The sequence below is a fragment of the Orycteropus afer genome, unplaced genomic scaffold (assembly GCF_000298275.1).
Source record: "Orycteropus afer afer isolate SDZICR_OR568_19922 unplaced genomic scaffold, OryAfe1.0 scaffold00012, whole genome shotgun sequence".
Lineage (NCBI taxonomy): Eukaryota > Metazoa > Chordata > Mammalia > Tubulidentata > Orycteropodidae > Orycteropus > Orycteropus afer.
This window is the reverse complement of record NW_006921599.1, coordinates 19,034,289-19,056,755: the sequence shown is the minus strand read 5'-3', so window position 1 is coordinate 19,056,755 and position 22,467 is coordinate 19,034,289. Positions and strand designations below refer to the sequence as shown.

The window sequence follows — 22,467 nt, the reverse complement described above, 5'->3', positions numbered from 1 at the left end:
TATTTTAAATAGCCAGGCAGCAGAGTGGTTAAGCACTTGATTGCTAATCAAAAGTTTGAACTCACCAGCCACTCTGTGGGAGAAAGATGTGGTAGTCTACTTCCATAAAAATTTACAGCCTTGGAAACCCTGTGGGGAAGTTCTACCCTATCCTGTAGAGTCTCTGTGAGTCAGAATTGACATGCTGGCAAAGGGTTAATATAGTATTTTTGAGGCAAATGTTGGGAACAGAGAGGAAACTGTACAATATAAGAAGTGAGAGTTCTGGCCAGGTTTTAACCAGCAGCTCTGGTTCTGCCACTCTAGCTTTGTGACTTAAGCCATTGGACTAAAGTATTTTGTCCCTTTGTTTTCTGCATATGTAAAATGGGTGCAAGCTACTTCATCAGGCTGTTGTAAGGATTAAATTGAATAAGTTATGTAGAGATATCACTGTGTCTAGCACATGGTAAACACTTAAAAAATGGCATGTATTGTTGTGACCCACTACCTGTCTTGGGAGCTCTGGTAGTATAGTGCCTAAGGCACTTGACTGCTAACCAGAAGGCTGGTGGTTTAAACCCACCAGCCACTTCTCGGAAGGAAGATGGGGCAATCTACTTCCATAGTGATACTGCCTCAGAAACCCAAGGAGGGGTCGCTATGAGTCAGGTCTGACTCAACGGCACATAACACCACCACCACTACCTGTGTTAGTTTGTCACAGTATGATGGTTTGCATTTTGTTATGATACTGGAAGCTATGCCACTGGTATTTAAAATAACAGCAGGGTCACCTATGGTGGACAGGTTTTAGCAGAGCTTCCAAACTAGGAAGAAAAGCCTGGCAATTTACTTCTGAAAATTAGCTGATAAACACCTCATGCATCACAGCAAAACACTGTGAGCTCACTTGCTTTGGATACGTGTGCAGGAAGGCTCAAACGCTAGAGGAGGACATTGTGTTTGGTGAAGCAGAGGGCTAGCGAGAGTGAAGAAGACCCTCATGAGATGGACTGGAACAACAGCAGTGATGCACTCGAACATGCCGAGGAGGATGCCTCTGGCTGTGTTTGGTTCTGTTGAGCATATGGTTACCATGAGTCAGAGTCAACTTGACATTAGTTAAGACAACAAAAGCATTCTTATGATGAGAGGAAATGGCAATTAGAAGTTTATTTGGTTATAAATTATGCACATTGATTATCAGTCTTAAATAATATTTGTTTACCCACAAAGCTTGGAAGAAATCGGCTCATCAGAGATTGAAAAGCATTTCCTGCTGACATCCCAAGGAGTTTTGGAATGAAAGTATTACAAGGATCTCTTTGAAAGTACAAAAGCACTAAAGAACATCACACAAACACTTTTTGTTCTCTGGTACAGAAAAGAATAGCATTTTTAGTATTCCTCCTCAGCCACATTTATTTGCAGACAATGCAAAAGAGTACCGTTGCTGGTGGTGGAGGAATATCTTGCCTTTAAATAAGGAGTTGTTTAATTAGATTGATTTGTCTTGGAGCATATAAGGCAGTGTTCACTGAGAAAAACATTCCAGGCTTGGACAGTTGCCGGCACCTCCTTGGTGAGCCACTGATAAACCTCTGTAGTACGGGAAATAATTTTGGCCATTAATATTTGCTATTTGTTAAAAATAGCCTGGCCGGATCCCTTCATTAGGAGTAAGGCAGTACTTTTAGCTCCTGGCAAAGTTCTTTTTTCTGCTGGAACAATAGAAGGCTGTGGGACAGAAATCCCCAACTCATGCATTTCTGGCAACATATTAGAGTAGAAAGGTTTTGCTTAAGACTTACACTTGAAAGGTGCAGCATAGTCTGATGGTCCTTTGGCAAAGTAAGAAGTCAAACATGTGGGCAACTCTTACAAACCTCTGCTTCATTTCCTTGCAGTGACTTTGAAATCTTGCAAGAGCTGTGGAAAGAGAGTGTCTTGCTGAATCCCAGTTATGTCAGTCTGCTTGTGTTTAGGCATCTGATCAAAACAGCTGGTCTTTACTGTTTCCTTATGTATAAAGGCCCACACAATACTTTAATTGTGGGGAGCAAATTGTTGAGTATCAGGAATGAAAATGCATCTTTCTTTGCTTTTCTGCAGCAAGTAGATCAGCAGAAGAGGAAAACTGCACATATGCCTTTAAATGTGAAGGGTTTGTTAAAGAATATCATCACCCCACCCACTGCCATCAAGTTGGATCCGACTCATAGCAACCCCTCCTTGGGTTTCCGAGGTGGTATCACTACGGAAGTAGATTGCCCAACCTTCCTTCTAAGGAGTGGCTGGTGGTTTGAACCGCCAGCCTTCTGGTTAGCAGTCAAATGCCTTAGGTACTATGCCACCAGAGCTCCTAGGGATATTATAGTATGGTTTATATTTTCTTATTGGCCACCCATATCATTACTTTTTACATTCTGCTGCCTATACAGAGCCTATTTTTCTTTAACATGAAATGATTTGCAGGTTGACTTCTTCCATTTAAACTTAATTGTTCCATAACCTTTATTTGGTAGCCATTTGCTGTGGAATCAATTCCATTCATTGCAACCCCATATATATTAAGGCAGAACTGAACTCTGTAGAGTTTTCAATGGCTGATGTTTTTGGAGGGAGATCACAGGACTTTCTTCTGAAGCACCTTTGGATGGTGTTGAATCTCTACCCTTTCAATTGGAATTTTACATGTTATCTTGGTCTTTTTCAATTTTATATGTTATTTTGGTCTTTTTCCATATGCCAGTGCTGTTTTTTATTTATATATATATTTTTTAACATGGCTATAAATGTAAATATAGTTTTATATTCTGCTTTTGATTATAGCAGAAGTTTTTCTTTTTATTAAATGCACTTTATAATGTCTATAATGACTTAGCTAAACTTGAAGTTACGGGCACTGTCCTCTAGATTGCCAACTCTGCCCAGTACTGCAGACATCAGTGGCAAATTCAGGGGTCCACAGCGTTACCCTCACTTATGTCCAGCTGGCTGCCAATGTGGGGGTCCCCATGGTCTCTCTGAGGTTTGATAAATTGCTAAAATGACTCACACACATGCACAAAAACAAACCAAACTCACTGCCGTCAAGTCCGATCTGACTCATAGTGTCCCCTTCTTGGGTTTCCGAGGCAGTATCACTGTGGAAGTAGATTGCCCAATCTTTCTTCTGAGGAATGGCTAGTGGGTTTGAACTTCCAGCCTTTTGGTTAGCAGTCAAATGCCTTAGGCAATACTTATAATTACAGTTTTATTATAGCAAAAGGATACAAATCATAAGCAGCTTAAGGAAGGGAGTGGAATCTGAAACTGGGAACCTTCTGTGTTTTTAGGGATACATTACTCTTCTGGCATTGATTTGTGGCAGTACATGCAAGGATTATTGTCAACTCAGGAAGCTCACCCAAGCTTGGTGTCCAGAGTTTTATTATGTAGGCATCACTGATTAAATCATTGTGGGAGCTCTGGTAGCATAGTGCCTAAGGCACTTGACTGCTAACCAGGAGGCTGGCGGTTCAAACCCACCAGCCACTCCTCGGAAGGAAGGTTGGGCAATCCTACTTCCGTAGTGATAACTGCCTCGGAAACCCAAGGAGGGGTCGCTAGGAGTCGGGGGCCGACTCTATGGCAAATAACAACAACAACATGTTGAAGAATCCAATCTCTTGCCTCCTCCTCTCCCTGGAGATTGAGCTGATATTACATAGCTCAAAGTCCCAACCTCTAATCACATAGTTGGTTTTCTGTGTGGTTAACCTTATCTTGAGTCATCCTCTCATCACAAACTATCTAAGGGTCCACTGTTAGTCACAACATTAGCATATGCCAGCAGATGTGGTATGAGGGACCTATCATGAGTAACAAGGATACACATTATTACTTTGAAAATTCTGATTTAAAGGCTATATCCTAAGAGCTAGGACAAAGGTCAGACATATCTTTGGGTAAAGTTAATCCTTCAGAGCACACTGTCTACTTTAATGATGGAAGATTGGTTTCTTGAGTGGATTCATCATTATCATGAGTCCCTGGGTGTCACAAACTGTTAAGCACTCAACTACTAACCTAAATTTTGGCAGTTTGAACCATCCAGAGTTGCCTTAGAAGAAAGGCCTGGAGATGATCTGTTTTCAAAAGGTCACAGCCATTGAAAATTTATGGAGTGCAGTTGTACTCTGACACATATGGGGTCACCATGACTCAGAATTGACTTGATAACAACTTTTCATTTTTTCTTTTGCACCATCCTATATTTAGATTGCTTATGCTTCCTTTTTTCGTGAAAATACTGGCTTAACATTTTGGGAACATTTAGTTATATATATAATCAGGTTCCTGAAATAGGGCAAATACTACCTGGAGTAACAAATATTACCATAGTACTTTGATAAAAGTATTATAATGCAAGGTGCATCCTTTAGTTGTTTCATGTTTTACCTAGTATCCTTACCAATTGTTGAACTTTAGGTTACTTATTATTTTTACTATTAGATATAATACTAAGAATATTTTTTGTGCATAATTTTGTCCACATTTCTAATAGTGCTGATAACAGTGGATTTAACAGTAACAGTCACAGATACAGATGCGCAAAAAATTAAAGTTAGAAATTTCTTTCTATTAACATAATTTGGTAGAACATAAAGAAACTGAGAACAATATAAAAAAAACAAAAATCCTCACAACTGGACCAAAAAGCAGTATCACACAATAAATGGAGAAAAGATTGAAGTTGTCAAACATTTCACATTACTAGGATCCACAGTCAACACCAGTGGAAGCAGCAGTCAAGAAATCAGATGATGTATTACACTGGGCAAATCTGCTGCAAAAGACCTCTTTAAAATGCTGAAGAGCAACGATGTCTCTTTGAAGACTAATGTGATAGTTGGAGTTTTGTGTCAACTTGGCTGGACCACAGTTCTGAGTGGTTTAAGCAGTTGTCATGTGGGTTATTCCCATGATGAGATTGGATGTATATGTTTTGAGCAGACAGTCTGTTGAAAGGGAGTTTCCCTACGGGTGTGGTCTGCTTCCAATATGTTTATGGACATCCTGGGAAAAGAGACACACTTCTGTGGACTGAGATCCTGTTGTGCTGCCTACAACTGTCCGTGAGCAAACAAGCCACCATTCAGCCTGGTGATCTTGGATTTGTCATTCATTGGAAGCAATAGCTGGTATGTTGTTGTTGTTGTTATGTGCCGTCGAGTTGGACCTGACTCATAGCGACCCCTCCTTGGGTTTCTGAGGTGGTTATCACTTTGGAAGTAGATTGCCCAACTTTCTTTCTGAGGAGTAACTGGTGAGTTTGAACTGCCAGACTTCTGGTTAGCAGTCAGGTGCCTTAGGCACTGTGCTACCAGAGCTCCTTCATAGCTAGTATACTCCCTGCCAACCTTGAACTCGTCAACCTCTGCAGTTACGTGAGTCAGGAAAAGCCTCCAGCTTGACTTTTGATCCAAGAACTTGGGACTTGCCAGCTTCTATAAGTATGTGAGCCATTTCCCTAAGATAAATTTTGCTCTCTGTCTATAGGCTTTACTGGTTTTGCTTCTCTGGAGAACCTAGCCTAACACAATTGGTGCCAGGAGTGGGATGGTTCCAGAGAGACAAAATCATAAGGATGGGCTTCCTAAATTGGTTCTCACTGATTCTGTTTTGGTTCTCCAATTTGATTTATTATAAAAGCACTGGTGACTCTGCCTCCATTAGTAGAGAGGGCTCTGCTAATCCCTGAGGTGGCAACAGTAATATGCAAAATAGCACCACCAACAGATTAAGTATTTTTGAGAAGTGAGGCTCTGGATTATCACATATTTGATACTTTTCTGCAATTTTGTCAGCATGAGGAGTATAAGGAAGCTGGTTGGTTGATCCTATTTACTCTAGACAAAGTGGTGAAAGAGCAAGATGAGTTCAGGGCTGCTGAGTCACAGCTCAAGCACCACATAAAAGACTTCAGTATTTCCAGTTGTGCTCTGAAAGAAAGCCTTATTTCTTCTAGTTACAGAGCTGATACTGCCGAAAACCAAACCCAGGGTCTTATTGTAAGTGTGGCTGAATTGCAACATCAGTTGAATTGCCAACCCAAAATGGTGTCTGAAGTTAAAGTGAGGACGTTGATTGGGAAAAATGGGACCCTAAACCTGGAATGGGGACATATGGGCAGACAGTCAGGGAGATGATATGGAACCTGTAAATTCTGTTGAATCCCTCCCATCTGAGGGGATTACTATAAAACCATTATCCCTTTCACCTCAGTTTGATGGGATTAGCCCAGCTGTTCCTGCTGGGTCATTGCCTGAGGTACATGCCATGGAGGACATTGGTGAATGTTCTCAGGAACTGCCCCAGCCACCTATTATGGCTGCTAGACCTATAACTAAAGTCCAAGCTAGCAAAATACAGAGTGGCCATGGTGGCAGGGATGGAGGTTATGCATGGGCCCAACAACATGTACTTCCATTTACCAAGGCTGATTTGGCTACCTCCATTGCTGAGTGCCCAATCTGCCAGCAGCAGAGACCAACACTGAGTCCATGGTATGGAACCATTCCTTGGGGTGATCAGCCAGCAACATGGTGGCAGTTTGGTGACAGTGGACCACTTGCATCATGGAAAAGACAAAATTTTGTTCTTACTGGAATAGATACTTATTCTGGATATGGACTTGCCTTCCCTGCACGCAATGCTTCTGCCAAAACTACCATCCATGGATTTACAGAATGCCTTATCCACTGTCATGGTATCCCACACAGCGTTGCTTCAGATCAAGGGAATCTTTCACCACAAATGAAGTGCAGCTGTGGGCCTATGCTCATTGAATTCACTGGTCTTACCAAGTTCTCCATCATCCTGAAACAGCTGGCTTGATAGAACAATGGAATGGCCTACTAACAACATAGTTACAGCACCAGCTAGGTGGAAATACCTTGAAGGGTTGGGGCAATGTTCTCCAGGATGCTGTATGTGCTCTAAACCAGTGTTCAGTATATGGTGCTGTTTCTCCAATAGCCAGGAACCAAGGGGTGGAAATGGGAGTGGTACCATTCACTATTATGCCTAGTGACCCACTCAAAAAGTTTTTACTTCCTGTCCCTGCTACCCTATGCTCTGCAAGTCTGGAGATCTTAGTCCCAAAGGAAGGAACACTCCCACCTGGAGACACAATACTGATTGCATTGAACTAGAAGTTAAGAATGCCACCCAGCCATTTTGGCTTCTTCATGCCTCTGGATCAACAGACAAAGAAGGATGTTAACTGTACTTTCTGGTGTGTTAGATCCTGATTACCAAGGGGAAAGTGGATTGACATTACATAATGGAGGTAAAGAAGAATAAGTCTGGAATACAGGAGATTCTTTAGGATGTCTTTTAGTACTACCATGCCCTGTGATTAAAGTCAATGGAAAATTACAGCACCCCAATTCTGATATGACTACTAATGGCCCAGACCCTTCAAGAATGAAGGTTTGGGTCACCCCACCAGGTGAAGAACCATGACCAGTTGAGGTGCTTGCTGAGGGCAAGGGAAATACAGAATGGGTGGTGGAAGAAGGTAGTTCTGAGTATCAGCTATGACCACGTGACCCCTTGCAGAAACGAGGACTGTGATTGTTATATTTCTTCATTGTATATGTGCATGAAATATTTTTCTTTCCTTCTGTAATGAACTATGAAATGTAAACAGGGTTAATGCATTTCAGTTGTATGTGTGTTAGTATATCATGTTAGGCACAAATATGACTTTCTAATTGTCCTTATTTAGAGAGTATATATGGTTAAGGAGATCTGTACAACTATCAAGTTGACAACAGGTGGACTGTGATAGCTGGAGTTGGGTGTCAACGTGGCTGGACCACAATTCTGAGTGGTTTAAGCAATTGTCATGTGGGTTATTCCCATGAGGAGATTGGATGTACATGTTTTGAGCAGCCAGTCTATTGAAAGGGAGTTTCCATAGGGATGTGGTCTTCTTCCAATATATTTATGAACATCCTGGGAAAAGAGACACTCTTCTGTGGACTGGGATCCTGTTGTGCTGCCTACAACTGTCCGTGAGTGAACAATCCACCATATGTCCTGGTGATCTTGGATTCATCATTCATTGGAGTCAGCAGCCAGTATACTGCCTGCCAACCTTGAACTTGTCAGCCCCTTCAGCTGCGTGAGTTGGGAAAAGCCTCCAGCTTGACGTTTGGTCCAAGAACTTGGGACTTGCTAGATTCTATAAGTGTGTGAGCTATTTTCCTAAGATAAATTTCTCTCTTTCTCTCTAAGCTTTACTGGTTTTACTTCGCCAGAGAACCCAGCTTAACACAATAAGGAGCACCCAACCCATGCCATGTTTTTTTTTTTTTTTTCATTTGCCTCATGTGTGTGAAAGCTGGACAATGAGTAAGGGAAATCAAAGTAGAGTTGATGCTTTTGAGTTGTGGTGTTGGTGAAGAATACAGAAAGTACCATGGACTGCCAGAAGAACGAACAAATCTGTCCTGGACTAAGTATAGCTGAAATGCTTCTTAGAAGTGAGAATGGCCAGACTTTGTCTCACCTACTTTGGTCATGCTTTCAGAAGGAAATATTCCCTGGAGAAAGATATCATGCTTGGTAAAGTGGAGGGTCAGCAAAAAAAGGGGAAGGCCCTTAACGAGATGGACTGACACAGTGGCTGTAATGATGGGCTTAGGTATATAGCATGGATTGTGAGGATGGCCCGGGACCAGGCAGTGTTTTGTTCTATTGTACGTTGGTTCATTGTGAATTGGAGCCAACTTGAGAGCACTTTACAACAGCAGCAAGTAGAAATATATAGAATATGTAAATAGATAGATAGATACATACATACACATATATATATATATATACATATACAGACATATACATACATGGAGCTCTTGTGTCATAGTTGTTGTTGTTGTTATGTGCCGTCGAGTCGGCCCTCATAGCGACCCCTCCTTGGGTTTCCGAGGCAGTATCACTACGGAAGTAGGATTGCCCAACCTTCCTTCCGAGGAGTGCCTGGTGGGTTTGAACCGCCGGCCGTCTGGTTAGCAGGCAAGTTTCTTAGCCACTATACTACCAGAGCTCCTTGTGTCATAGTAGTTAAACCATTAGATTGCTGACCAAAAGGTTGGCAGTTTGAACCCATAAGCTGCTTTTCAGGAGAAAGATGGGGCAGTTTGCTTCTTTGAAGATTTATAGCCTATATACTTGGAACCCTGGTGGTGCAGTGGTTAAGTACTTGGCTGCTAACATAAAGGTCAGTAGTTCAAACTCACGCTGCTCTACAGGAGAAAGACGTGGCAGTCTGCTTTTGAAGACATTATAGCCGTGGAAACCCTTTGGGGCTGCTTTACTCTGTTCATAGGGTTACATACTCATAGGGTTGCTATGAGTCATAATTGACTCAGTGGGTTTTATGTATAAATTACATATATATATATATATATAGAGAGAGAGAGAGAGAGAGAGAGAGAGACTGAGAGAGACAGAGAGAGATATTGACATTGTTTTATTTCAAAGAATTGGCTCAAGTAATTGTGGGGGCTGGCAAGTGTAAAATCCATAGGTTAGGGAACAGGTTAAAGACTCCTGCAGGCTTATGTCCCGTCCCAGGGTTTGTACGTCAGGTGACATGAATAATGCAGAGTAAGACAGAGAATTCTGCCTAAATAACTATTTGTAGTCTGGAGTCAGAACACACTCTAAGTCAACTCCCTTTTTAACTGATTGATTGATTGTCTTACAGTAGATTATATTATGAAAGTTAATTACATCACATTAGATTACATTATGGGACAGCAACTAGGCTAGTGTTTGGCCAAACCACTGGGAACCATAGCCTAGCCAAGCTGACACATAAAATTAACCATCCTATTCTTGATCCATGAAGACAAGCTTTTGGAATTAAAAAAAAGTTCTGAAGACTGTTTTGACTTTGTGACTTTTCTGTGCTTTAGATTTACTAGGAGCTCTGGTGATGTAGTGCCTAAGGCAATTGACTGCTAACCAGAAGGCTGGCAGTTATTCCTCGGAAGGAAGATTGGACAATCTACTTCCGTAGTATGCCTTGGATACCCAAGGAGGGGTTGCTATGAGTTGGATGTGACTCGATGGTAGTGAATTTGGTTTATTATTATTATTTTGGTTTTAGAGTTACTAAACTATTTATGTACAAGTCACAGAAACTGACTTTTCCTAGGCTATGCTGAGGAAAGGGCATATGAAAACTTTGTTGCTGTCTGAATATTGGGCAGGAAAGGGGAAGGGTACCAGGGAAGCAGAGATTCTTAATGGCTCACAAGTAATAATTATTATGAGTTTATTCTATGTGTTACGGTTTGTGCAAGTATTGATTTAGAAGATGTAGGATAATCATATTAATGAGAAATGTTCATAAGTACTAGGCACTGTTTCAAGTAATCTCATATATTAACTTCTTTATGGCTCAGAACAGCCTTGTGAGGTAGTAACTACTCTCATTAGCTTCATTTCATAGACTAGAAAACCAAGGCACAGAGCTTTTGTAACTCTTCTAACTAGTAAAAGGCAGAGTTGGGTTTGTACCAAACCTGGGGTCTTGTTCTATTCAGACTCCTGCTCTTAACCACTTATTCTGTTTCTGGCTGTAGGATGGGAGGTCAGAAGGACTTAATTTGATTATTACTATTGATGATAGATCTTTTTGTCTCATGTATTTGTAATAATTCTTCTTTTTAATAGGAATTTGACCATTTCTTGAAAGATGGTTCTTGTCCTATTTAGGAAGACATGATCTCTTTATTATTTAGATTTGTTTCTGAACTTAGGCATATTGCCTCCCTAAATTATGTGTTCCTTTGATGCCAATAAAGAGACCTTCTAGGGTCAGGTGCTTGGAACCACCAGAGTTTAATATCTGTATCATCTTAGGCTAGTGATTTGCTTTCCAGAGTTGCATAATTTAAAAACAAAACAAAATCCTTTACCGTATGGAAAATTTCAAACATTCACAACAGTAGAGAAATTAGTATAAGGAACTTTCATATACCTAGCAGTCAGTTTCAGCAATTTGCAATTCATGGGCAATCTTATTTCATCTACCCTAGGGTTTCTTAACTTTGGCACTATTGACATTTTGGGCCAGAAAACAATTTGTTGTAGGGACTACCCTGTATGTTTTAGTTAGCAGTAGCATCCCTGACCTCTATCCACTAGATACCAGTAACATAACTCTCCATTGTGAGATATGATAACCATAAGGTTCCCTAGAGTTTGCCAAGTGTCCCCTGGGGGAGAAATCATCCTTAATTGAGAACCACTGATCTATACCTGCCTCTCCCCATCCTCCTAGATTATTTTGAATCAAAGCCCATATATGAAATAAAAACCATTTCAGTAAGTATCTCTAAAAGATATGGGGAGAGATAGAGAGAAAGAAGATAGTTGCCATCAAGTCAGCTTTGACTAATTTCAACCCACTTGACTGCTAACCAGAAGGCTGGTGGTTCAAACCCATCAGCCACTCCTTGGAAGGAAGGTTGAGCAGTCTACTTCCATAGTGGTACTGCCTAAGAAACCCAAGCAGGGGTGTCTCTGAGTTGAGTCTGACTCAACTGCACATAACCACAACAAAAACAACAACCTAATGATACAGGTTGCCTGGTCCTACATCATCCTCACAATCATCAGCATGTTTGAGCTCACTGTTGCAGCTTTTGTGCCAGTCCATCTCACCTAGAGTCTCCCTTTGCCCTTGTTGGCCCTTCCTTCACCAACACGATGACCCTGTTCTCCCACTGATGTGTCCAAAGCAAGTGAGTCAGGTACTATTTTGTTGTGATCCATAAGGTTTTCATTAGGTAATTTTTAGAAGTAGATCTTCAGGCCTTTCTTTCTAGTCTTTCTCACTCTGGAAGTTATGCTGAAACCTCCCCCTACCCCATGGCTGACCCTATTGGTATTTGAAATATTGGTGGCATAGCCTACAGCCTCTTACCAAAGTGCAAGCCACGGTAGTAGGACAAACTGACACACAGGCTCTAAAATATAAGGCCTCTAATTTTGTTGACCCTTTGGAGAGGAAAGGAGCAAAGATCTTAACTGTTCCTGTATGACTGTAATCTTGGGAGCTAGCCACTCTTGATTGCTGAAATGGTTGTAGGAGTTCTATTGGCTATTGATGTTGACATGAGTTAGTGGACACAAAAGAGTTCATATCACATTCCAACTCATACCTTTTAAGGTGTTGTTGTTGTTGTTGTTGTTATGTGCCGTCGAGTCGGCCCCGACTCATAGCGACCCCTCCTTGGGTTTCCGAGGCAGTATCACTACGGAAGTAGGATTGCCCAACCTTCCTTCCGAGGAGTGGCTGGTGGGTTTGAACCGCCAGCCTTCTGGTGAGCAGTCAAGTGCTTTTAGCCACTATGCTACCAGAGCTCCCTTTTAAGGTGTACATCTGCTAATTGAAGAGCAGCCCTATTTCTGCTAGAACACTCCTATTAGAATTAAGTGGTGCTCTTCTGTGTTTTCACTTTTGCCTTAGAACAGCTTGTCCTGGAACATTCACCTCACCATCTGTGACTCACTCCTGGGCAAGGTGGTGGTGGAGTGGGCTATGTCTGTGTATGGGGAGCTTTCATCAATCTGTAGGTCTTGAGTTTTGGCATTTACCATTAACGATTAGGGGGAAAGGTTCTGGTTAGGTGTAGAAGTCAAGACCATTAGAGCCAAAAGAGCCATTAGAGACCAGATCTTCCAAACCACATACTTTGCAGATAAAAGAATTGAAGCCCAGAGTATGTAAGTCTCTTATTCTTGACTTCAGGATAGAGAATGGCTCACTGTTCTCCAGTATCTGACGTATTGAGTGAAGTGGTAAACTTTGCAGAATGAGTCAATGAATTGCCTAAGGCTGCCCAGATAGTATCTTAGGTTAAAACTAAAATATTTAACCTATTTATGATTACATTATGATGACTGAAACATAGATTTTTTTTTTTTTTATTTGTGATTTAGGTGAAGGTTTACAGAGCAAATTCATTTTCAGTACAACAGTTTGTACACATTTTGTTTCATGACATTCACTACAATCCCCATAATGTAATAGCTCTCTCCCTACTTTCTCCTTGTGATTATTCTTTCCTATGCATTCCTGCCCTCTGAGCTATCTCCCTGTGCAAATACTGCCCTTCTGATCTCCCATGTTTGATTGTTTTAAGGAGTGTACCTACGTGGTGTAAATGTTCACCTTGTATGCTTGTCTGTTGTGTGGCTAGAAGCCATAGGAATGAGTTCAATTCCAGGCCTGAAGGGTGACTAGGGACCATAGTCTTGGGGTTTCACCAGTCTCTATCAGACCAGTAAGCCTGATCTTGTTTTATATTTTTGAGTTTTGTTCCACATTTTTCTCCCACTTTATCCAGGATCTTCTACACTAATCTCTTCCCAAGTGGTTGACAGTGGTAGCCAGGCACCATCTAGTTCTGATCTCACTGTCATTTAACCTGAGGTTCACATGGTCCACTAGTCTCCAGGGCTACTTGTTTCCATGTGTCTTTTTTTTTTTAAATTTTTATTGTGATTTGGTTGAAAGTTTACAGGGCAAATTCTCCCATGCATCTTTGGTTTTCTTCATTCTTCTCTGCTTCAGATGTGGAGAGACCAGTTGTTGCATCCTAGATGGCTTCTTGCAAGTTTTTAAGACCCTACTTGGGAGCTCTGGTAGCGTAGTGCCTAAGGCACTTGACTGCTAACCAGAAGGCTGGCAGTTCAAACCCATCAGCCACTCCTCGGAAGGAAGGTTGGGCAATCTACTTCTGTAGTGATACTGCCTCGGAAACCCAAGGAGGGGTTGCTATGAGTCGGGTCCAACTTGACAGTACATAATAACGACAACAACAACACTTGCTGCTCACCAAAGTAGGAGGTAGAACAATGTTTTTGCATGGTGTATTATGCAATTGAGTTTGATGTCCCCCGTGACCATGGTCTTGAGCTACAGGTCCAGCTACTCGCTCCCTTAGGGTGATTGATTGTGGCTAAGGAGAGATTGACTGTGGCTAAGAAGTTATCATAACTTTGCCCCCTGTAAGTTCTATGTATGTGGGCATTCTTATAGTACATATAAATATGTATGTAGAAATACCATCTTCCAAACTTATATATGCTCTTGGGATTATTCCCTTTTGCCTAGACATACCTGATCATTCAGCCTGTCTACTTATGTATCTATCTGAACAATTGAAACAATTGAAACAGATTGCTTTCAATGCCTAAGTGAGTTTTCCCGTCTTTTCAGTTGCTAATGTAAAAAGTTCAGGTGCCATTTCCCAACAGTGAGATACTCTTTTTCTTGGAGATAGGTCTGGAAAGGCTTTGAAGAAAACCAAGCCAGTTTAGTAGACCAAGAGGAAGCTGAGGATGCTTGGGTCATCCTAGTCTTTTATTTGTATTTTTCAACATTCTATGAATACCCAGTTCTTCCTGGGTGCCTCTGGTGGTGTAGTGCCTAAGGGATTTGACTATTAACCAGAAGCCTGGTAGTTTAAACCCAACATCCTCTCCTCAGAGGAAAGATTGGGCAATCTACTTCGTGTAGAGATACCGTCTTGGACACCCAAGGAGGGGTCACTATGAGTCGGGATACACTCAGTGGCAGTGAGTTTGCCTGGGTGCCTCTGTAGGTCTCTCTCTCTATATACTACTCTCTATAGGAGTTGTCAAGGAGCTCTGGTTGTATAGTACCTAAGGCATTTGACTGCTAACCAGAGGGTCTGGGGTGGGGCCTGAGATTTTGCATTTCTAACAAGTTTCCAGGTGATACTGATGCTGCTGCTCTGGGGACCACACTCTAGAGAACCACTGCTGTATCCCTTGAATCATTCCTTATGTGTAAGGATGCTCGATAAGTACTGGCCAACTCCAAAGTAATCGAACAAATTTCCCTGTGGCCACTCTTCTGGCTAAAGTGTCCACTGTGGTGTGGACACTTAACCGCCTTGTTAAGGTGGTTATTCTACTCTTTTTCTCTCTCTGTGTACACTTGTCAGATGATGGTTATGCATCCAGGCTAGAAAAAAGATATGACCGAATTGGGTAGGGTTAGGATCACAATTCACTTCTCTCTGTCTTTCAAGGTAGACAGTGAAAGTGGACAGTAGCAGGAGCATTTTTGGAAAGACTGGTGAATAATGAGCTCTAAATAGAAGAAAAACTCAGTACAGTCAGTTTTTCAAAAAGGAACAAAAACTCCCTGAAAGTAGTATGTTTTATGAATTTTATATAAAGATTCCAAAGCCTTGCTGTTTTTTCATGAGAAAACAAATGAGGTCAGATGGAACTGGTGTCTACAACTTCCAGCTCTTCCCTCTGGGCACAACCCAGGGGAATTACATTCACAGCTACAGTTTATTGTAGCGTGAAAAACCAACTGACACCTAAGTTGAGGGTTTATTACTACATTGCAATCTCTTTTCCATTAAGTGCCTTCTAAAAGTGAAACTGGAGCTCTCTTGGTGTAGTGGTTAAGCATTTGGCTGCTAACCAAAAGGTTGGTGGTTTGAACTCCTCAGCTGCTCTGCAGAAGAAGGATGAGGCAGTCTGCTTTCATAAAGATTTACAGCCTTGGAAACCCGGTGGGGATTGTTAGGAGTTGGAATCAGCTCGATGGCAGTGAGTTTGGTTTTTTTGAAAAGCAAATTGAAACTGATGTTTTTCTTGTAAATACTCCAGTTTTAATTAATGGTTAAAGCACTTAATGCAATTGGAATTTGATTTATGTAAATTTAAACCGCAAAGATGCGTGGTAGGTTTATTTATTTGTTCATAGCTATTTACTTACTTATTTTTAAATCAGTTGGATTTTCTTATAGGTTTCAGACAATCATTTTATGTTTTCTTTTAGGTAAAATGTTCTTGGGTCACTGAGGTTTTTCTAAGGAAATTTGGTGCTTACCTTATATAATCAGACAGTTTGGCATTGGAAGTTTTTAATGCAGGACTATTCTCTTTTTGTAGATCTTCAATGTCACATCCTTGCTTATTTGACGTTAATTTAAAAGGAAAAAATTTTAGATCCAGAAAACAATTGGAGAACATTTTGGAGAAACATTTGATTTCTTTTCTTAGGTACAAGATGAGAGATTTTACAGCTCTCGATTTGATGTCATTTGCCATTTCTAAAAAGACACATTCTTTATCTTAGGGGTAGTGCTAGGGAATGAGGGGTCAGGGGGACAGGGGAGACCCAGAAAGCTAATTCCATATTCAGCTTAGGCTCTTTACCTTAAAAAGCCCCCTGCAGACATCAAGCTCAATTGGCATAACATACTATACAAAACATTGTTCCACCTACTACTTTGGCGAGTAGCGACTGGGACCTTTAAAAGCTAGGAAGCTGCCATCTAGATGCAACAACGGGTCTCTCCTCATCAAGAAGAAAGAAGAAAACCAAAATTAATGGAAACAATCAGTCCTAGCGACTGGTACACCATCTGATCTGCAACCTATACAACTATGAGACCAGAAGAACTAGATGGTGCCCAGCTACCACTGCCATCCACTTGGAAGGGATGTAGGAGATCCTGCATAAAGAGGGAGAACAATGTGGTAAAAAACTCAAAATCATTTGGAGGCAAAAAAAAAAAAGAACGTGGGGACCAGGTTTGCTGGTCCAGTGGAGCCTGGTGTAACCACTGAGACTGTGGCCCCTAGCTGCCCTTCAGGTCTGGAATTGAACCCACAACTGTGGTTTCCAGCCAAACAAAGTACAGGCATGTGAGTTAAACATTTACCTCAAGTAGACACACACCCTGGAGAGAACAATCATGGGAGAAGGAAGGGCTGCTTATGCACAGGGAGATAGCTCAGGGTGCAGAAGAGTATGAAGGGATGGACACTGGGAGGAGGTAACTATGGGGAGGAAGTGGGAGGGGAGCTGCTGCATTGTAAATTTTGGTCAATGACATGAGACAAAGTATATGTGAACTGCTGTATGAAAAGTGAATTTACTCTGTAAATCTTCACCCAAATCCTAATGAAAAAAAAAAAAAAAAAAAAAAAGCCCCCTGCTTGTGTGTGGGAGGAGCCCCTGGATGGTGCAGACATGCTTGGAGGAGGTTCAGGTTCACCTAGAGGCACGTTGGAAGAAAGGCCTGGCGATCTAGTTACAAGAAATGAACCACTGAAAACTCTGTGGAGCACAGTTCTACTGTGACATACATGAGGTCACTATGAGTCAGAGTCACCTTGATGGCAACAGTTTTTTTGTGGGTGGGCAAACAACCTTGGCTAGTCTTAAAGGGTTGAAAAATGAGCTATTTGATCTACGTCTAATTATACCACTACCTTCAGCCTTTCATTAACTCTTCCAAATGGACATTCTGTGGAGGAAAAAGCCAATCCCAAGTCTGATACTCATTAATGTAGAACTCTAGGGGGAAGGGGGCAGATTTAAAAAGAAAAAGAAAAATTGTCACATGGGCAACGGCAGGAGAGGTGCTCATTTTCTCTTTTGTCTCCTATAGGTGAATTTTGTGGCCTGCCAGCTCTTTGCTTTGTTTGCTGCATTCTGGTTTCGCCTCTACTTAAATCCTGGTAAAACCAGCCCCGATGTCCGGCATGCGTTTGCCACCATTTTTGGCATCTATTTTGTCATTTTTTGTTTCGGTTGGTGAGTATGAACCTCCTAAACTCTTGTCTTTATCATTTAGATGTTTTGTCTCGATGTTCTTGGCATTTCCTATGCACCAACAATCAGTAACAAGTGTCTGATTTTTACTCTTACTGTAAAATAATAAGGAAACTGTAGGAATCTCCACTTATTGTAAGAACTTGGAACCAAAGAACTGACAACCCATTAGAAGTCAATGTAGTGGATTTTTTTCTTAAAATTAGATGTCAACAGGTTTCTCCCCGGGTCCTGTTAACAGAATGTTGTAAGGCTTTATTTTTTCCCATGGGGAACTTTCCCTAACTGCTGTGGTGGTGATGCATTTCTTTCATTCCTGATAGAGACAGTAGTTTAGTCATGAAGTTAGAGGGAACAAAGGTTTTAGTGCCTGTCTTGGGAACTGTGAGTCATTCACTGACAGAGGAAAGCCACTAGGTTGGGCTTTCCTCTGTCATACAAGCTGGACAGATACCCCAGATGGTACTTCTTGGGGAAGAAGTTTTAGGGGACAACATTTCTAGAAGTGCAGCATAAGGAAATTTATGACCTTGTTCAGAGTACTAAAATACTGTTCCTACTCCTTCAACAGAAATCTGAAAAGGATGAGTAATTTGTATTAGATACCAGGTAAAAGTCTCAATATCTGGGGAGACTTGCTTTTGCTACTGTTGTAATAAAATGTAAGAAAAAAAAGTTCTGGGGAAAGAACACCTCTTGTGTGCACTCTCAATTGTAAGTGTGACAAATGTGTAAATGTTCCATTTATAGTTTCCTGACATTACTATCACTGTAATTGGCATATTATGTCTTGACTTCCTGCTGTCATCCCAAGATAAAACCAAAACCAAACCTACTGCTGTTGAGTCAATTCTGACTCATAGTGATCCTATAAGACTGAGTAGAACTGTCCCATAGTGTTTCTAAGGCTATAAATCTTTACAGAAGTAGACTGCTGCATCTTTCTTTCGTAGAGCAGCTGGTGGTTTGAACTGCTGACCTTTTGATTAGCAGCCAAATGCTTAAGCACTACACCACCAGAGCTCCTTCATTTCAAGATATTAAATCTTGGTTACCTAGACCAAATTTATTTAATTTATTTGGTCTTACATAAAGACGGGTTAACGTGTCATTTGCTTTTTGGCAGTGGAATGAATGGCTAAATAGATATGTTAACAAAAAATATATTAAGTGTCTTCCCCCCTCCATTATGTCTTAAAGGTACTCTGTACATCTTTTTGTGCTGGTGTTAATGTGTTATGGAATCATGGTCACTGCAAGCGTACCCAATATTCACAGGTAAGACTCTAGTAATGAATAATACAAAGTGAGGTTTTGTGTGATCTTTGACATATATTTCCCAGGGTACAGGAATAACTTCCTCATTTTCTATATGTTGTGTATCCTAAGTAGAATATCAGAAGGAGGGATGAGGATCCTAAAGGGGCTCCCTAAAGTCTTTTTTTTTAAATTATGATTTGGGTGAAATTTACAGAGCAAATTCACTTTCTGTACAGCGGTTCACATACACTTGGTCTCATGACATTGACTACAATTTACCCCAATGCAACAGCTTCCTTCCCACTTCTCCCGATAGTTAGCTCTTCCCTGTGTCTATCCCTCCATGCACTGCTGCCTCCTGAGCTGTCTCCCTGTGCATAAGCAGCCCTTTTTTCTCCCATGATTGTTCTCTCCAATGAGTGTATCTACCTCAGGTATATGTTCAACTCATATACTTATCTTTTGTTTGGCTGAAAGCCACAGGTGTGGGTTCAATTCCAGACCTGAAGGGCAGCTAGGAGCCATAGTCTCAGTGGTTCCACCATGCTCTATCAGACCAGCAAACCTGGTCCTCTTTTTTTTTTTTTTTCCCCAAATGAGTTTGAGTTTTTGTTCCACATTGTTCTCCCTCTCTATCAAGGATCTCCTACACAGATCCCTCTCCCAAGTGGTGGACAGTGGTAGCCGGGCACCATCTAGTTCTTCTGTTCTCATAGGCTGAGGATCACATGGTGTACCAGTCGCTTGGACTAACTATTTCCATGAATCTTTGGTTTTCTTCATACTTCTTTGCTCTGGACGAGGAGAGACCCATCATTGCATCTAGATGGCTCCTTGCTAGCTTTTAAGATCCCAGTCGCTACTCACCGAAGTAGGAGGTGGAACAATGTTTTGAGTAGTATGTTATGCCAATTGAGCTTGATGTCCCCTGTGACTATGGTCCCAAGCCCACCAGTTCAACTACTGACTCCCTCTGGGTAACTGGCTGTGGCCAAGAAGTGACTACAACCTTGTCCCTTGTTAGCTTTACTGTACACCTGGGAATTCTTACAGAATATACAAATACACTTGTGGAAACATTGTCTGCCAACCCTATACATGGTCTTGGGTACACTCCCCCCTGCATAGACAAACCTAATAGTTCAGCCTGTCCACCCATCTATCCACCTGTATATCCATGTTTGCCTTCATTGACAGTGCAGTACTGTATGTGCAAAAGGGCTCATCTTTATTGTCTGTACCTCCCACGTACATCTCTATGTCTTCCTCTTCCTCAGTGCCACCATGTTGATAAGTCACATTTGGTACATTGCCCTTCTCTTCACCCAAATCAATACTTATCTCTGCTTGTCTAACAGTGTACCCTCCCTCCCCGCCACTCCTAACCAACGAAGAAAATTTCCTTCCATAGATAAACCTTTCCTTGACTTTTACAATAACAGACTAATACAATATTTGTCCTTCTGTGATTGACTTATTTCACTTAGCATAATGTCCTCCAAGTTCATCCATGTTATGTGGTGTTTTGCAGATTCTACATTATTCTTTTTTTGTAAAGTAAAATTTTAATGATACAAATAAAGCAGGAAGTACATTATTCTTTAGAGTTGCATAGTATTCCCTAGTGTGTATGTACCATGGTTTGGTTATCCTTACCTCAGTTGATGGACACCTAGGTTGTTTCCATCTTTTGGCTATTGCAAATAGTGCTCGATGAACATGGGTGAGCATGTGTCTGTTCTTGTCAAGGCTCTCACTTCTTTAGGATATAAACCTGGTAATGGAATGGCTGGGTCAAATGGTATTTCTGATTCCAACTTTTTAAGGAATTGCCATACTGCTTTCCACAGTGGTTGTACCATTTTACAGTCCCACCAGCCGTGTACGAGGGTCCAGTCTCTCCACATCCTCGCCAGTGTTTGTTGTTTTCCGTCTTGTTGAACTTTGCTACTAGTGCTGGGGCAAGATGGTATTTCATTGTTGTTTTGATTTGCATGTCTTTAATGGCTAATGATCATGAGTATTTCTTCAGATGTTTGTTGGCTGCTTGAACATCCTCCTTGGTGAAGTGTCTATGCATTGTCTTCTGCCCATTTTTTAATTGGTTTATTTGTCTTTTTGTTATTGATGTGTTGGAGTTTTCTATAAATTCTAGAGATAAGTCCCTTGTCAGGTATGTCATTGCCAAATATTTTTTCCCAATCTGTAGATCTTCTTTTAACTCTTTTGGAGAAGTCTTTGGAAGCATATAAAAATTTAATTTTTAGAAGGTCCCAATCATCTGGTTTCTCTTCTGCTGTTTGTACATTTTGGGTTATGCTTGATAGTCTATGCCATATATTGTTGTTGTTGTGTGCCATCGAGTTGGACTGGACTCATAACGACCCCTCCTTGGGTTTCTGAGGTGGTATCACTGCGGAAGTAGATTGCCCAACCTTCCTTCCAAGGAGTGGCTGGTAGGTTTGAACTGCCAGCCTTCTGGTTAGCAGTCAAGTGCCTTAAGCACTACATTACCAGAGCTCCTATGCCATATATTAGAGCCCCTAAATTTGCCCCTAGTTTTTCCTGGAGGAACCCTAAAGTCTTTAAGAGGAGTCAGCTGTAGGGATCCAGGTGAGGGGAGGGAGCCCAGGCTGTGCCCCTAAGCAGCAAGGCAGGAAAGCGGGGGAAAGAACAGCAAAAGGCCAGGGGGACTGGGACAGAGCTAGGAGTCAGCTTCAGGGATCCAGGTGAGGGGAGGGAACCCAGGCCACACCCCAAAGTGGCAAGGTAGGAAAGCAGGGGAAAGGACAGAAAAAGGCAAGGGGGACAGGGACAGAGTGAGGAGTCACCTGCAGGGATCCAGATGAAGGGAGGGAAACCAAGCCACGCCCTACATGTGGCAAGGGGGGAAATCGGGGAAAAGGAAAGAAAAAGGCCAGGGGGACTGGGACAGAACAAGGAGGCAGCAGTAGGAATCTTGGTAAGTGGAGGTTGGCGAGGTTTCGAACAGCTAAGGGAGACAAACTTGTCTGTTGGTTTGTCTTACTGTGGTGACATGTTGGTGTGAATCTTGAGGCTATGCCACCAATGTTTCAAACCCATTGGGGTGCACATGGTGCACAGGGATCAGCGTGGCTTACAGACTGAGACGGACTAGGAAGAAGGAAGAGGCCATCCACTTCTCAAAGAATTGGCCAGGGAAAACCCTATGAATAGCAGAGAAACACTGTTTGATACATTACTGTGCAACTTTATGAATAGTCTGAAAACATTATCCAATACAGACGGGGAGGATGAGTCACTTAGGTTAGAAAGCTCTCAAAATAGGACTGGGAAAGAGCTGCACCATCAGAGTAAAACCCACCTTACTCATATTGATAAGGTTAAGTTTTCCAGACCTCCATTTGCTGACGTGGCACAACTCAAATTGAGGAGAAACAGCTGCAAACATCCATTAATAATTGGAACATGGAATGTATGAAGTATGAAACTAAGAAAATTGGAAGTTGTCAAAAATGAAATGGAATGCATAAAGATTGGTATCCTAGGCATTAGTGAGCTGA

General features: G+C 41.6%; 1 protein-coding gene across 1 annotated transcript in view; it reads left to right on the top strand.

Moving 5' to 3' along the window:
* Positions 1–22,467, top strand: part of MBOAT1 (membrane bound O-acyltransferase domain containing 1) — a 246,270-nt gene that overhangs the window by 96,373 nt on the left and 127,430 nt on the right. Inside the window, exons 2-3 of the mRNA XM_007952384.2 lie at positions 17,499–17,644; positions 18,863–18,940. Coding sequence (XP_007950575.2) covers positions 17,499–17,644; positions 18,863–18,940 — 224 coding nt within the window. The remainder of the gene's footprint in view (positions 1–17,498; positions 17,645–18,862; positions 18,941–22,467) is intronic.